The sequence below is a fragment of the Lithobates pipiens genome, unplaced genomic scaffold, assembly GCF_037356315.1.
Source record: "Lithobates pipiens isolate NorthernLeopardFrog02 unplaced genomic scaffold, aLitPip1_a1.2 Scaffold_22, whole genome shotgun sequence".
NCBI lineage: Eukaryota > Metazoa > Chordata > Amphibia > Anura > Ranidae > Lithobates > Lithobates pipiens.
Window position 1 is genome coordinate 88325643 of NW_027507784.1, and position 16207 is coordinate 88341849.

At 43.1% G+C, this 16207-nt stretch overlaps 1 protein-coding gene across 2 annotated transcripts in view; it reads left to right on the forward strand.

Annotated features, from left to right (window-relative positions):
* Positions 1-16207, forward strand: part of PTPRN (protein tyrosine phosphatase receptor type N) — a 169968-nt gene that overhangs the window by 40641 nt on the left and 113120 nt on the right. For both annotated transcript variants that reach the window (XM_077447849.1, XM_077447850.1), the window contains exons 5-7: positions 6433-6658; positions 10118-10427; positions 14424-14612. In XM_077447849.1, the coding sequence (XP_077303975.1) occupies positions 6433-6658; positions 10118-10427; positions 14424-14612 (725 nt within the window). The remainder of the gene's footprint in view (positions 1-6432; positions 6659-10117; positions 10428-14423; positions 14613-16207) is intronic.

Consider the following 16207-nt stretch of genomic DNA (forward strand, 5'->3'; position numbering starts at 1 on the left):
GAACTTTAATGGCATCCCAGTCTTAGTCCGTAGGGTTCAATATTGAGTTGGCCCACCCTTTGCAGCTATAACAGCTTCAACTCTTCTGGGAAGGCCGTCCACAGGGTTTAGGAGTGTGTCTATGGGAATGTCTGCCCATTCTTCGGGAAGCGCATTTGTGAGATCAGGCACTGATGTCAGGTCAGGCACTGATGTTGGACGGGAAGGCCTGGCTCTCAGTGTCGGCTCGAATTCATCCCAAAGGTGTTCTATCAGGTTGAGGCCAGGACTCTATGCGAAACAGTCAAGTTCCTCCACCTCAATCTCGCTCATTCACACTATATTGCCAAATGTATTGGGCCACCGCTCCAAATCATTTGATGGAGGGGAATTATGGTGTGGGGGTGTTTTTCAGGGGTTGGGATTGACCCCTTAAGGCCAATCCTCTTGGGATTGGCCCCTTAGTTCCAGTGAAGGGAACTCTTAAAGAGGAAGTAAACTCTCCCACTCTGATGCTTCTTTTCATTTAGTCCATTATAATAAGTAATTATTCAACTATAGCCACTGTAATCCAGTCCAAATCGCATATTACTTACTGTTTAACCACTTCAGCCCCAGACCAATTAACAGCCTAAGGACCAGAGGTCTTTTTACAATTTGGCACTGCACTGCTTTAACTGGTAATTGCGTGGTCATGCAATGGTGTACCCAAACGAAATTTGCGTCCTTTTCTTTCCACAAATAGAGCTTTCTTTTGGTGGTATTTGATTGCCTCTGCGATTTTTATTTTTTGCAATATAAATGGAAAAAGACCGAAAATTTTGAGAAAAAAATATATTTTCTACTTTTTGTTATAAGATAAATCGAATAAACTCAATCTTAGTCATACATTTAGGGCAAAATGTATTCAGCCACATGTCTTTAGTAAAATGTCAATAAGCGTATATTTTTTGGTTTGCGCAAAAGTTATAGCGTCTACAAACTAGAGTACATTTTCTGGAATTTACACAGCTTTTAATTTATGACTGCCTATCTCATTTATTGAGGTGCTAAAATGGCAGGGCAGTAGAACCCCCCCCCCCCCCAATGACCCCATTTTGGAAAGTAGACACCCCAAGGAAATTGCTGAGAGGCATGTTGAGCCCATTGAATATTTTTTTTTTTGTCCCAAGTGATTGAATAATGACACAAAAAAAAAAAAAGTTTACAAAAAGTTGTCACTAAATGATATATTGCTCACACATGCCATAGTTATATGTGGAATTGCACCCCAAAATATATTCTGCTGCTTCTCCTGAGTACGGGAATACCACATATGTGGGACTTTTTGGGAGTCTAGCTGCGTACGGCACCCCGAAAACCAATCACTGCCTTCAGGGTTTCTAAGGGTGCAAATTTTTGATTTCACTCCTCACTACCTATCACAGTTTCGAAGGCCATAAAATGCCAAAATAACACAAAACCCCCCCAAATGACCCCATTTTGGAAAGTAGACACCCCAAGCTATTTACTGAGAGGCATGTTGAGTCCATGAAATATTTTATATTTTGCCACAAGTTGCAGGAATATTACAATTTTTTTTTTTTTTGCACAAAGTTGTCACTAAATGATATATTGCTCACATATGCTATGGGCATAAGTCAAATTACACCCCAAAATAAATTCTGCTGCTTCTCCCGAGTACGGGGATACCACATGTGGGGGACTTTTTGGGAGCCTAGCCACGTACTGGACCCCGAAAACCAAGCACTGCCTTCCGGATTTAAATATAAAACGCTACCAAAAAAAACTGTTAGCGATCGCAGGGATCAGGCCTGACTCTGCGATCGCTGTAGTTATGTGTTTAGTGTTTTGTAAGTGACAGTGATCAATCGATACTGCACTTGGGTGGGCTGGGCGGAGGGGCAAAACGCAGGTGCTAGCAGGTATCTGGGCTGATCCCGCTAACAATGCGTTTTTTTGGAACCCTAAACTGCTGGGGACGCTAGTATAGATCTGATCAGATCAGATATTGATCTGTTCAGATTCTATACCACTACGGGAGGTTTATGCTTTGCGCTTGGGTGTTAGCGGTACTGGCACTAACCTAGCGCTGCCTGGGGCGACGCAGACCCTGACCCTAAAACCTAATTGATATCACCCGCCGGGTGATCAGGGGGTTAAACCTTTATTGGGTAATAAATGGTGGGTACCCTGATGCTATAAAAAGCAAACTAACTAACCAGAGTCACACGTAACACTTATACGGTGATCACTGGTGAAAGGGTTAACTAGGGGCAATCAGGGGGTTCAAATTTTTATTAGGTAGTATATGGGGGTCCCTGGCGCTATATAAAAACCTGACGGGGAACCTAAATAACTAACTGGCTAACCAGCGTCACCAGTGACACTTATACAGTGATTGCTGGTGAAAGGGTTAACTAGGGGCAATCAGAGGGTTAAAACCATTATTGGGTAGTATATGGGGGTACCTAGCGCTATAAAAACCTGGCGGTGAACCTAAAAAAATAACTAGCTACCTAGTGACATTAATGCAGCGATCAGAAAAAGGATCGCTTAGTGACACTGGCAAAAGGGGGTGAAAGGGTTAACTAGGGGCAATCAGGGGGTTAAAACCATTATTGGGTAGTATATCGGGGTACCTAGCGCTATAAAAACCTGGCGGTGAACCTAAAAAAATAACTAGCTACCTAGCGACACTAGCGACACTAATGCAGCGATCAGAAAAATGATCGCTTAGTGACACTGGCAAAAGGGGGTGAAAGGGTTAACTCTAGGGGCAATCAGGGGGTTAAACCTTTATTGGGGGGTGGTAGGGGGCTACCCTGGACCTAACACTAACTGCCCTGACAGTTTTTACTTTTACAACTGACACTGAATGCAGTGATCAGTAAATAAATGATCACTGCAATCAGTGACACTGTGACTGGGGGGGGCGGGGGGCGATCGGGGGGGGGGTGATCGGGGAGGGTTTGTGTGCCTGTGTGTTAGTTAGTGTCAGTGTAGTGTTTGGTCAATAAGACCGCCCCGAGGAGAATGACATCACTTCCTCCCTGCCTGTGTATACAATACACAGTGGGAGGAAGCTTCTCATTCTCCAGGAGCGATCGAGAGGGGATGGCCAGAAACCAACGGCCATCCCCTCATCCCGGATCGCTCCTGAAGCGAAACGGACCGCCGCATCCAGCGGGAGGGGGTCCGATTGGACCCCCCACCCACTGGAAGGCAAGCACGTACATGTACGTGCTTGTGCCTGTACATGCCATTGTGATGACGTACAATGGCATGCGGTGGTCGTTAAGTGGTTAAAGAAACTTTTAAAAACTCGTTTCCAGGGGTTAGGCAGCGCCATCTTAAGTATTGTTTTCTGAGTCCACAGTGGAGTGTATTTCTGCCCTTAGATTAAGCACTTCCTGTACTGTTAACCAAGCCTCCTTCTCAATCCAAAGTTTCTATGGCAACCCTGCTTCCCTGTTCATAGCTGACTTGTTTTATTTCATAGTATTTACTTGTGTTGATGTCTAATGTTTGCTTCAGCTGATAAGACTGCAGTAATGGCCAAGTTTACACTGCATGTGATGTCACACGGGGTGTAGGAGGAAGCTCTGAGTGATTCTGCAGCCTCCTGGGAGTTCAGTGTTGTGCCATAGGAAGTCCTGATAACAGATAGATAAGCACATAGAGAGTGTGCCGTAAATCAGGGGAGATCTGGGCATGCATAATGACTTCATTCTAAAGAACAAAAAGGATTACAACAATACTAAACAAGTAAAGTGATATCTACAAGCAGTGTTCATTAGGGTGTTTTATGCTGATTTACATGGGACAAAGTTGTTGGGGAGAGTTTACAACTACTTTAAGGGGTCAGTGTACCAAGACATTTTGGACAATTTCATGCTCCCAACTTTGTGGGAACAATTTGGGGATGGCCCCTTCCGTTTCAACATGACTCCGCACCAGTGCACAAAGAAAAGTCCATAAAGACATGGATGAGCGAGCGAGTTTGGGGTGGAGGAACATGACTGGCCTGCACAGAGTCCTGACCTTAACCCGATAGAACACCTTTGGGATGAATTAGAGCGGAGACTGCGATTCAGTCCTTCTCGTCCCTCATCAGTGACTGACCTCACAAATGCGCTTCTGGAAGAATGGTCAAACATTCCCATAGACACACTCCTAAACTATGTGGACGGCCTTCCCAGATGAGTTGAAGCTGTTATAGCTGCAAAGGGTGGACCAACTCAATACTGAACCCTACGGACTAAGACTGGGATGCCATTAAAGTTCATGCGCGTTTAAAGGCATGTGTCCCAATACTTTTGACAATATAGTGTATCTATAAAATTAGAGAAAGTGACAGTGGGGTCCATTTTAAATAAGGCACCTCATCCCATAAGTTAGTTACGAAAGTGGGGGGTAGAGAACATGGGGATTATTATGGTGTCAACGACTCAAATAGAATACAGATTAAAAAAAAATGATTTATATACTTTATTACATCATATCAAAAAACACATTTTAGTGTATAGTATATCTATAATTGGCAGTATTCAGTATATGATTTTTTATTTTCTTTCACATGCCTTTATTTATACTTTTCTCCACATTTACCTACAGACCAAGCTGTCCAGCAAAATACATTGTTATATGGGTTGGGACAAACCATATAGTGCTGTCAAGGGTGCTTACATTGATCATATTAAAAACAAAAGTTCTTGGCGCACAAATGGAAGAAACCTTTTGTAGAGAACACTTTATCCAAATATTAGGTTAATTGTTGTCTCATAGAGGGCCTATAATTAGTCTCAATGTGCAGCTGCTAGACCACTTTGGACATGGTGGAAGAAAGCAGAAATTGAACCATCACAAGAACAGCGCATCAGAGAGACTCATAGTCTGATGTGAAAAGCATAGAAACAATTTATTAAAATGAAAAAGAAAAAAACTCAATAAAAGACGTCTGATCCTCCAGGGATCTTAAAACCTTTACATCAGTCAATCACGACAATAAAACAACAGTTGCTTGATGATAAATTAACCCTGGGATCTTCTACTCGTAACTTTGAGATGTTGGTAAAAAACAGGGCTGTGTTGCTAGTGTAGTCTATTGTACACGTAGATTGAATGATTGTGGGTGATTATCTCCCAGAGGCAGGGGGAACCAGTGAAGTTCGTATATAGGTGTAAATAAATGATTGGAACAGAGTTCCCAAAAGACACTCACTTTTGTTAATGGCTGGACTGTAGGGCTGGGGCGCCGTCACGCTGAGCTGGAGGAGTGGAAGAAAAAGGGTCAATCCTGCTCCCTGTGCTCCGGGACGGAGGTGCAGTAAGCGCTGAAGGATGTTAATCCAAGTTGGACACAAGGTGGCGTCCACCTTGTGTGTTGGAGAGGCTTGGAGCGCAGCGCTTCGCTTGCCCGAACGGTTGCGGGTCACTATTGGTCACGTGGAAGGCTCCGTAGCGAGGGGGGTTGTCATGCCGACCGGCCTGCTAACATGTTTCGCGCGCATGCGCTTTATCAAAGCTGAGGCGGCGTGTGGTACATTGATCACCTTTTACTCATATATCTTAACTGTGTTTTTCAAAAAGAGAAATCTATTGCCATAACAACTTAAAAAGTTGGAAGTGGGTAATAATTGGTGCGTCACTTAAATTCTATTTAAAAAACTGCATGTCTGTATAGAACAGAGATAGCGAAACTTGGCACCCCAGATGTTTCGGAACTATATTTTCCGTGATCCTCAACTTCACTGCAGAGCGCATGAGCATCATGGGAAATGTAGTTCCAAAACATCTGAGGTGCCAAGGTTTGCCATTATTGGATACCCAGGGACTACCCAGTGTTGCAATGTGTGGGATTTCAAACAGCGTTTTTTGGTTGAGCACCACCTGCAGTGGATTCAACAGACTGCACCTGCCTACAACTTAGAGGGCTTTCACACTGCGCCACCTATAGCGTCGGCGGTAAAACACTGCTATTTTTAGTGGCGTTTTACCTTCGGATTTGCGGTGCATTTCGGCCGCTAGCGGCCGAGAAAGGGTTGAAACCACCCATAATAGCAGCATTTTGCAGGCAGTATTGCAGCGCTGCCCCATTGATTTCCATTGGGAGCAGCGGTGGAGGTGTGGTAAACGCACCGCTCCTTCACCGCTCCAAAGAAGCTGTTGGCAGGACTTTTCCTGATGTCCTGCCAGCGCACCGCTCCAATGTGAAAGCCCCCGGGTTTTCACACTGGAGACATCGGTGCAGCAGTTTGAGGGTGGATCGCAGGCGCTATTTCTAATGCTATAGTGCCTGCAAAGCGCCCTCGGTGTGAAAGGGGTCTTAGTGAGGGTTCCTGCAGTGCAGAGAGGTAACAAAGGGAGACCGGTTGGGTAAAAATACATGCCTGGAGGGGTGGGATATTTGCAGACATTCTCATTTAAAATCCTAAAATCCCTATTTTTTAGATCCCCATTGGCGGGGCGGACAATTCAGCGGCTTACAGGTCCACTGTCAGCTCAAAGGTGGACCAACCAAGTGGATCCCTTACCGTATTTAAGATCAAAAGTGACATCATCAGATTCCTCATCAGGACCACAAAGACTTCCCATGAGCTTCAAGCAGAACTTGTCTCCTCTGTTGGATCGATACTTGACCTACTTTCTGCTCTCCTCTCAGTCACCAAGTTCACAGGTAAGTCCTAAGCAGGAAAATATCAACCAAAGCTCAATGGTTCACCTGTAAGGAGCAATACTTCCACCATATTAGGGAGGGCTAGCTGGAGATCTGTAGTTCCCCTTTTCTAGTTTAATCTTTTGTCCCATACACACAAGCGGAATTTCCATCAGAAAAATCTTGCATGCACACGGTCACACAAATGTTCTCTGAACTTTCGACCGCCAAGAACGCGGTGATGTACAACACTAAGACGAGCCAAGAAAATGAAGTTCAATGCTTCCGAGCATGCGTCAAATTGCTTCCGAGCATATGTGGTCTTTTGCGCATCATTATTGCATAGAGACGAATGGAATTTCCTGCTCTCAATCATTTGCTGGTGGAAATTCAGACAGAAAAAGATGGATGGAGCATACACACGGTCGGACTATCTGACCAAAAGCTCCCATCACACTTTTTCCGACGGAAATTCCGCTCGTGTGTACGGGGCATTAGAGTTAGGCCCCTTTCACACTTGGGCGGTGCGGGCGTCGGCGGTTTAACGGCGGTCTGCGGCCGCTAGCGGGGTGGTTTTAACCCCCATTAGCGGCCGAAAAAGGGTTAAAACCGCCCGCAAAGAGCCGCTGCAGCGGCGCTTTGCCGGCGGTATAGCTGCACTGTCCCATTGATTTCAATGGGTAGGAGTGGTTTAGGAGCGGTGAATACACCGCTCCTTTCACTGCTCCAAAGATGTGGCTAGCAGGACTTTTTTCACCATCCTGCTGTTAGCGCACCACTCCAGTGTGAAAGCCCTCGGGTTTTCACACTGGAGTGAAAGGGGCTGTTTTTTTCAGGTGCTACACAGGCAGACAAATTGCCCCAGTGTGAAAGGGGCCTTAAAGTTATCCCATCAGCCTTGTAACGTTTTAAAGTTCAAAACACCTTCCTGAGAGCAGATGCCTGGTATTATCTTTGTTAAAGTGTATTTGTAGTCAAAACATGGGGAGATTTTCATTCGCTTTTCATCCCGGTGACCATTGTCTCTGCGACAAAAAGGGATTGATGATCCAAAATGTTTAGTTGCCACCAAAACATTGGTCAGGTCCTGTGGGCAGCACAGTGGTGTGGTGTAGTGGTTCAAATCCCAACCACGACACTACCTGCCTGAAGTTTGCATGTTCTCCCTGTGCCTGTGTGGGTTTCCTCCAGGTACTCCGGTTTTCTCCCACACTCCACAGACATGCTGGTAGGTTAATTGGCTTCTGTCTAAATTGGCCCTAGTATATGAATGGGGACCTTGGATTCTGGGCTCCTTGAGGGTAGGGTAGGGTATCACCAATGTGAGTGTGCAATATACAGGGATAAGGGCAATTGTAGACACTCAGGTTGAACTGGATGGACTGGTGTCTTTATTCAACCTTACTAACTATGTAACTATATGTCCTCCAACGAGCACATCCTTTTTAAAACGGAACTTCAGTATTTTTTTTTCATCTTTCCATCTAATAAATCTTCTTCCCTTGTTGTTTTAACTTTGGATAGTAACATTTTTTTTTCTGCCAGTAAATCCCTTATACAGCCCACTTCCTGTTTCTTGTCTGATCATTAGCCTAGGCTTATGACATCATGCACAGCTCTCTCTCTCACTCTTGTGAGAGTTTGCCAGGAAGGGAGGGGGATGAGTCATAAGAGGGCCAAATAGAGCTGCAGAGCTGGAGGTGTGCCTCTGCCTGTCTGTGTAAATCCAGGAAGTGAAAAGGCAGCAGCTTCAGCTGCCCACAGTTAAAATGGTTGAAGCCAGACTTAGTGAGGGGAGATTTCTGCAGCAAGGCAGGTACAGAATCACAGTATAAATAAAATAATATGCAAAGTGGTTGAAGGGAAGCTTCAGAACGGCAAAAGTGTTTTTATTACAAATTATGTGAGCAGACTGCAGTTCCTCTTTAAGTGACAGCCAGAGTGCAAGTGAATGGAAGTCTTACCAAATGGGATACAAATATTGAAGAAACCCCTTCCTCCTATAACCCCATCCCACATTCCCCTCTAATCAATTGCCCCAGTTTAAAAATATCTAAACTAAATGGATCAAATATTTACCTGATTCTTGGCCTTGTGATGTGCCGGGTCTGAAGTCTACTGTTCTGGACTGCAAAGTGGCAGGGTTCGTTTTAGGAGCCCAAGTCACTGCATGGTGATGTGAACACCTTCTATTGGGTCCATCAGTGGGATTGGTATCCTGAAGACTCCAGTGGCAGTGACAGGACCTTAGAATGAGGGGCAACGGGAAGACTGGTCGGGTGGTAGGCCCAGAGTGAATCAGTGAACCGTTAGTCTTTATGCCAAGTATAGGAGATGTGGAGGCCCATGTGGTGAGGGGAAGATAACGTTTGTTTCAAAGTTTTTTCTCTTATTTGTAAGGTAGTGTTCAAAATTGAAAGTGGGCTTTAACTATTCCATCCAGCTAGGACTATAAAAGATCTGGGGCTAGAACCCATGGCAGCGCAGTAAAGAAAGTCATATGCTTGGGCAGGCCTACACATGTATATACAGCAATATACGTGTGCATGTGTGTATATATCCCCATAGAGCCCCCCACTCACATCAGGGTCCCCAGAGAGCCCCCCACTTACATCAAGGTTCCCGGAGAGCCCCCCTTACATTAGGGTCCCCAGAGAGCTGCCCCCTTAAATCAGGGTCCCCAGAGAGCCTCCCCCTTAAAATCAGGGTCCCCAGAGAGCCTCCCTCTTAAAATCAGGGTCCCCATAGAGCCTCCCTCTTAAAATCAGGGTCACAGAGAGCCTCCTTCTTGCATCAGGGTCCCCAGAGAGCCCCCCACTTACATCAGGGTTCCCAGAGAGCCTCCTTCTTACATTAGGGTCCCCAGAGAGCTGCCCCTTAAAATCAGGGTCCTCAGAGAGCCTCCACCTTAAAATCAGGGTCCCCAGAGAGCCTCCACCTTAAAATCAGGGTCCCAGAGAGCCTCCTTCTTGCATCAGGGTCCCCAGGGAGCCCCCCACTTACATCAGGGTCCCCAGAAAGCCTCCCCTTCCCCTTGGGGACCCCTGCAGAGACTCCTGGGTATGGGCCCCAGATTCGGGGCTATAGCTCCAAAAGCCTGGGCTAAAGTTGCACATTAACGTGAAGAACTTCTGGATTGTTCTCCATGTAATGCTTCCATTACTGTGATGTAGGAGATAACTTCCCCTACACCCCACATCCAAACCCCAACCCAGTCCTTTGTCCAATGCTAGCTCCAATTATTGTTGTTGACCTGCTGAGCACATTAATTCCATACAACTTCCCAAAAAATGGTGTTTATAGCAGAAGTTATCAGCCCTCATTTGACCCATCATTGGAGGTGACATTTATGGGAAAGATAATAACATTGTAGCAAAGCATTATTTTATCCATGTATCTCTTTCTTCGAATTTGTCTATTTAATTATCTCTTGTTAACCCACTTGTCATTATCTGAAACTTTCAATTTCTATCTATGCAGCTGGGCTATCAGGACCCCAACCGTGTGAGAAACTCCCAACACTTCTTTGCTGCCACTCACTCCTGGCCTGAGGGATCTAGACATGTTGTCTACGGGAGGCTTCAGGGTGGACCAGAATCGCCTTTACCTATACAGTGGCCCAGTGACACTCACCATGCCTGGGCAGAACTGAGAAGGAAGCTTCCCCGCGACAGTGTGGACGGTAACTTGATGGATGATCTCCTTGATAGTTCCGAAAAGATTGAAAGGATGAGCCTGATGGACGAAGGTGACCAGGACCGCCGTCCAGAAGAAGGAAGGACATTGAAAGGTCTCTGTGCTTAGTCATTTGTTAGTTGTTTGAAAAGTGGGGCTATCTTGAGGGCAAGGAGGTGAAGGTGGTTTAACTAAAGTTCAAAGCTATCAAAGCCCCAACGGGGACATATTTTTTTGTCAGTGCTTGTTGATTAGTGCCTAGGAAGTTGTATTGGGGTTTATAATGCTATGGTTGGTTTCTCTAGTGATGTGCAGCAAGGTCATAGGCTTTATCAGCTGTTTTCAAACATCACATTTACACTCCCCTAAGCCCTTGTACACACGGTCGGACATTCTGACAACCAAATCCGGATTTTGTGCGGCGGATTTTGTCCGGCGGATTTTGTCCGGCGGATTTTGTCCGATGGATTTTGTCCGAAACTGTTGCATACACACGGTCGGACAAAGATGTCGGTAAATCCTATAGTTCAGAACGTGATGATGTAATTTCGTTATGATGGGACTACGTTCAGGCTAGTAGCCAATAGCTTTGCTCTAGGAATCTGATCTGAGCATGCGTGGCACTTTGTCCGATCGGAATTCTCTACACACAATCAAAGTCCGATCGGATCATGTTGTCGGAAAATTTTATAGCCCAGCTGGAAAACTTGGTCCGTCGGATACTCCGATGGAAACAGTCAGATGAAGCCCACACACGGTCGGATTATCTGACAACACGGTCCGATCGGACATTGTCCATCGGAATATCCGACCGTGTGTACAAGGGCTTACATATATGTGGTTTTGAGGTGCCTAAAATTGGCATGGACACATACCATGAAGTTACTATTATCTAAAAGAACTCCTGGTAACATTTATACATACAGTATATATTATATAAGGCACGCCCATAAACAACTTGATAACCTGAATTTGTATTTGGAAATAGAAGACAATTATTTATGGGAATTAAATGTGTAGGACTGCCAACATCCTTAAAACAGAATAAGAGCATGCACCAAGGGCAACAGGGGCCGAATTTTATGGCAGAAATAAAGGTAATGGAGTAAATAAAATACAAACATATGCCACTTTTATTGAGTACACAGCATCTGATAAATGTTGTAGTCATAAACAATCACATTAAAATATACAAAAAGTACACCAATGAACCAGTTAAAGAGGAAGTAAACTTCTTTCTTTTTTTTTTTTAATTATATAAATGCTGTAAATGATTGCTAAGCCACACACATTTAAATTTCTCAAAAACGAGGTTTGCAAATATCTTGCAATGTCTTCCGGATATTGGCCGCGCCATTCAAACTCCTGTATGTTCAATCGTTTGTGGACATAATTTCCGCCCTTACTTGGTTTCCCTGTCCAAATCTCACGCATGCGCCATAGCATCGAATCCAAGCCTCTAGCTCGGTTGCCGTTACTACGGAACAGAGCTAAGACAATGATGACGGCAAATCGCAGTCACAAGGGGGAGAACCAGGAAGGAGAGGATAAGAGTGCAGCATCGCGAGGCTTCAGTGCTGTTCTCAGTGTAAGATAATGACCCGGCATGCAGTGGAGACAGAAGTGGCACACATTGTATGCCGTTAAACGATATACGCAATGCGCAAGCGCGGCTGACGTCACTGCACATTGAAGGGCGATTTCTATCGCAACAAAAACAGTGAGTGAACTTTCGTGCTATATAGATTACGAAGAGCAAAAGTTGTAGTGGAGGGTTTACAACCACTTTAATACATAGACATATATATCAAACCCAAAGCTAATAATCCAGGTACTGCCAGAGTCAAGCTGAGGTCAGTCCATGAAAATTTGTAGCATACATCCTGACATATTTCAGAAATCTTATTGGTACATATTTTTCTTCATCAGGGTAAATTTATACTTGGGTGACTTTATCTTTATCTGCAACAAAGATTTAGTCACATAGTATTTGTACAATATTACATAAAAAAACAAGTACTTTTACAAATGACACTTTGCTACAATGTAAAGTAGTGAGTGTACAGCTTGTATAACAGTGTAAATTTGCCATCCCCTCAAAATAACTCAACACACAGCCATTAATGTCTAAACCGCTGGCCAACAAAAGTGAGTATATCCCTAAGTGAAAATGTCCAAATTGGGCCCAATTAGCCATTTCTCCTCCCCGGTGTCATGTGACTCGTTAGTGTTACAAGGTCTCAGGTGTGAATGGGGAGCAGGTGTGTTTAATTTGGTGTTATCGCTCTCACTCTCTCATACTGGTCACTGGAAGTTCTACATGGCACCTGATGGCAAAGAACTCTCTGAGGATCTGAAAAAAAGAATTGTTGCTCTACATAAAGATGACCTAGGCTATAAGAAGATTGCCAAGACTCTGAAACTGAGCTGCAGCACAGTGGCCAAGACCATACAGTGGTTTAACAGAACAGGTTCCACTCAGAATAGGCCTCGTCATGGTCAACCAAAGAAGTTGAGTGCACGTGCTCAGCGTCACATCCAGAGGTTGTCTTTGGGAAATAGACGTATGAGTGCTGCCAGCATTGCTGCAGAGGTTGAAGGGGTGGGGGGTCAGCCTGTCAGTGCTCAGACCATACGCCGCACACTGCATCAAATTGGTCTGCATGGCTGTCATCCCAGAAGGAGGCCTCTTCTAAAGATGATGCACAAGAAAGGCTGCAGATAGTTTGCTGAAGACAAGCAGACTAAGGACATGGATTACTGAACCATGTCCTGTGGTCTGATGAGACCAAGATAAACTTATTTGGTTCAGATGGTGTCAAGTAGGTTGGTGGCAACCAGGTGAGGAGTACAAAGACAAGTGTGTCTTGTCTACAGTCAAGCATGGTGGTGGGAGTGTCATGGTCTGGGTATGCATGAGAGCTGCCGGCACTGGGGAGCTACAGATCATTGAGGGAACCATGAATGCCAACATGTACTGTGACATACTGAAGCAGAGCATGATCCCCTCCCTTCAGAGACTGGGCCGCAGGGCAGTATTCCAACATAATAACAACCCCAAACACACCTCCAAGACAACCATTGCCTTGCTAAAGAAGCTGAGGGTAAAGGTGATGGACTGGCCAAGCATGTCTACAGACCTAAACCCTATTGAGTATCTGTGGGGCGATCCTCAGACGGAAGGTGGAGGAGCACAAGGTCTCTTATCCACCAGCTCTGTGATGTCATCATGAAGGAGGGGAAGAGGACTCCAGTGGTAACCTGTGAAGCTCTGGTGACCTCCATGCCAAGAGAGTAAAGGCAGTGCTGGAAAATAATGGTGGCCACACAAAATATTGACACTTTGGGCCCAATTTGGACATTTTCACTTAGGGGTGTACTCACTTTTGTTGCCAGCGGTTTAGACATTAATGGCTGTGTATTGAGTTATTTTGAGGGGACAGCAAATTTACACTGTTATACAAGCTGTACACTCACTACTTTACATTGTAGCAAAGTGTAATTTCTTCAGTGTTGTCACATGAAAAGAAAGAATAAAATATTTACAAAAATGTAAGGGGTGTACTCACTTTTGTGAGATACTGTATATAGTATTTAGGGTTAAAGGTACTTATATATAGGGTTCATTGAAAAGACATGGGGAAATGATAAAAACAAGTGCGGGGAATCAAAGTTGGCTGAAACAGACCGCATGGACACAAAGATGGACAAGCATGCAAACCCAGAGCCGGCCACTGATTCACATCCACAAGGGATGCCCTGATGTATAACCAGCAAAGGAGTATTGCTGTCTGCTAGTCACATTGTCAATTAGTGTGCAGTACCAAGACAAGGGCACGTGTTACCCAAAATTGCCTATATAAACTAGTATGTTACCTTTCACTGTGCTGATAGAGGTGCAGACATCAGAGCGGCAGTCCTCAGTCCTTATTTTAGGCTTACCTATAGGTAAAACTAATGTGTGGAAGGTTACTTCCTCTTTAAAAGGCTTCTATACATATATTTGGTGACAGTTGCTCCTCACAGTGACAGTTGCTCCTCACAGTGACAGTTGCTCCTCACGTCTTTTGGATAGACAGAGATACATAATGGTCCATTCTTTTTGTTTCAGGTCCTATGGGAAAGCAGACCATGGCGGAGATGCAGTCTATTCCAGATGTCCAAAATTTAGGAGATGTTCAGAGTTTAGCGGGAGTGTTTGAGAAATATGGCGTAGACTTAAGACAGCTCAGCGAATCACAACTGGAGCAGCTGTCTGCTTTTCTTCAGTTAATCCAATCAGATGCTCTACAGAACCAGGGTACGGAAGTCATATGGCCATCTATTAGTAGCAGAAATAAGGAATATATGTGATCAGTCACTATGCATGTGCTGAGAATTTCACATATTGGCATTATATACACCACAGATAAGAGGAGCTCACAATATTGTAATGCTTTGTTTAAAATGTTCTTAACTAGATTTTCAGATTTCGTATTCTGATATTTATGGCCATTTTCACCTAACCTGCGGAAGGAGCAGGGTGAAGTTGTAACAAATTTATAAAAGCTTTAAAATTTTGCCATTTCCTGTTTTTATAACAACACTATATTTATTGGTTATCTATAACTACTTGACCTCTGGAAAGGTTTTACCCCCTTCATGACCAGGGCATTTTTTGCTATTCAGCACTGCGCTACTTTAAATTGTACGGCCATGCAACACTGTACCCAAATATATATTATATAATATAATATGTATATTTGGGTATATCATTTTTAATATAATATAATTTTATAATTATATATAATATAATTATATAATTTTTTATATAATTATAATTGTTTTCACACAAATAGAGCTTTCTTTTGGTGGTATTTGATCGCCGCTGGATTATTTTGTTTTTATATTTTTTTTATTAATTATTATTATATAAATAAAAAAAAGACCGAAAATTAAAAGAAAGAAAAAAAACACAATATTTTCTACTTTCTGTTATAACATATATCCAATGAAATCAAATTTCTTCATACATTTAGGCCAAAATGTATTCTGCTACATGTCTAGTAAAGACAAAACTGCATTTTTTGGGACACTATACTATTGGGGACACTAGTATATTTCTGAAGTTCTGATTGTGATCAAGATACTGATCCATACAGATGCTATACTTGTAATGGGGGTGATCAGCTATTTATAGCATGACTGTGATAGTGTGGCGGGAAATCTGGTGCTAACTGACACTGGCTGGAAGGGATGCTAACTGAATAACAGACACTGATGTCACTAGTGACACTAATAAGGGATTAGTGATAATACTGTATGGACATGTGCATGACAATAAAATTTGTTTTGTTTTGATTCGTTAATCTTGTATTTAGTTTAGTTAAATTTGATTGATTCCTTTCATTCATATTCGGAATTCGTATTCGGGATTCAAATTCGGAATTCTTCAAATTTTCTTCGAATTTACAATTTTATTTTTACTGAATTTGTTTCGATTCGTTAATCTAGTTATTTCGTTTTGTTAAATTAAATTTATTCCTTTAATTTGTATTCGGGATTCATATTCGGAATTCATATTCGGAATTCTCCAATTTTTTTTTTTTACTGAATTTGTTTTGATTCGTTAATCTAGTTATCTAGTTATTTTGTTTTCTTAAATTCAGTTTATTCCTTCAATTCGTATTCAGGATTCATATTCGGATTTTGTATTCAGAATTCTTAAAATTTTCTTCGAATTTACAGATTTTTTTTTTTTACTGAATTAATTTCGATTCATTTATCCAGTAATTTCTTTTTATTAAATTCAATTTATTCCTTTAATTCATATTTGGGATTCATATTCATAATTCTTCAAATTTTCTTTGAATTGAATTTTTTTTTTTTTACTGAATTTGTTTAGATTCGTTAATC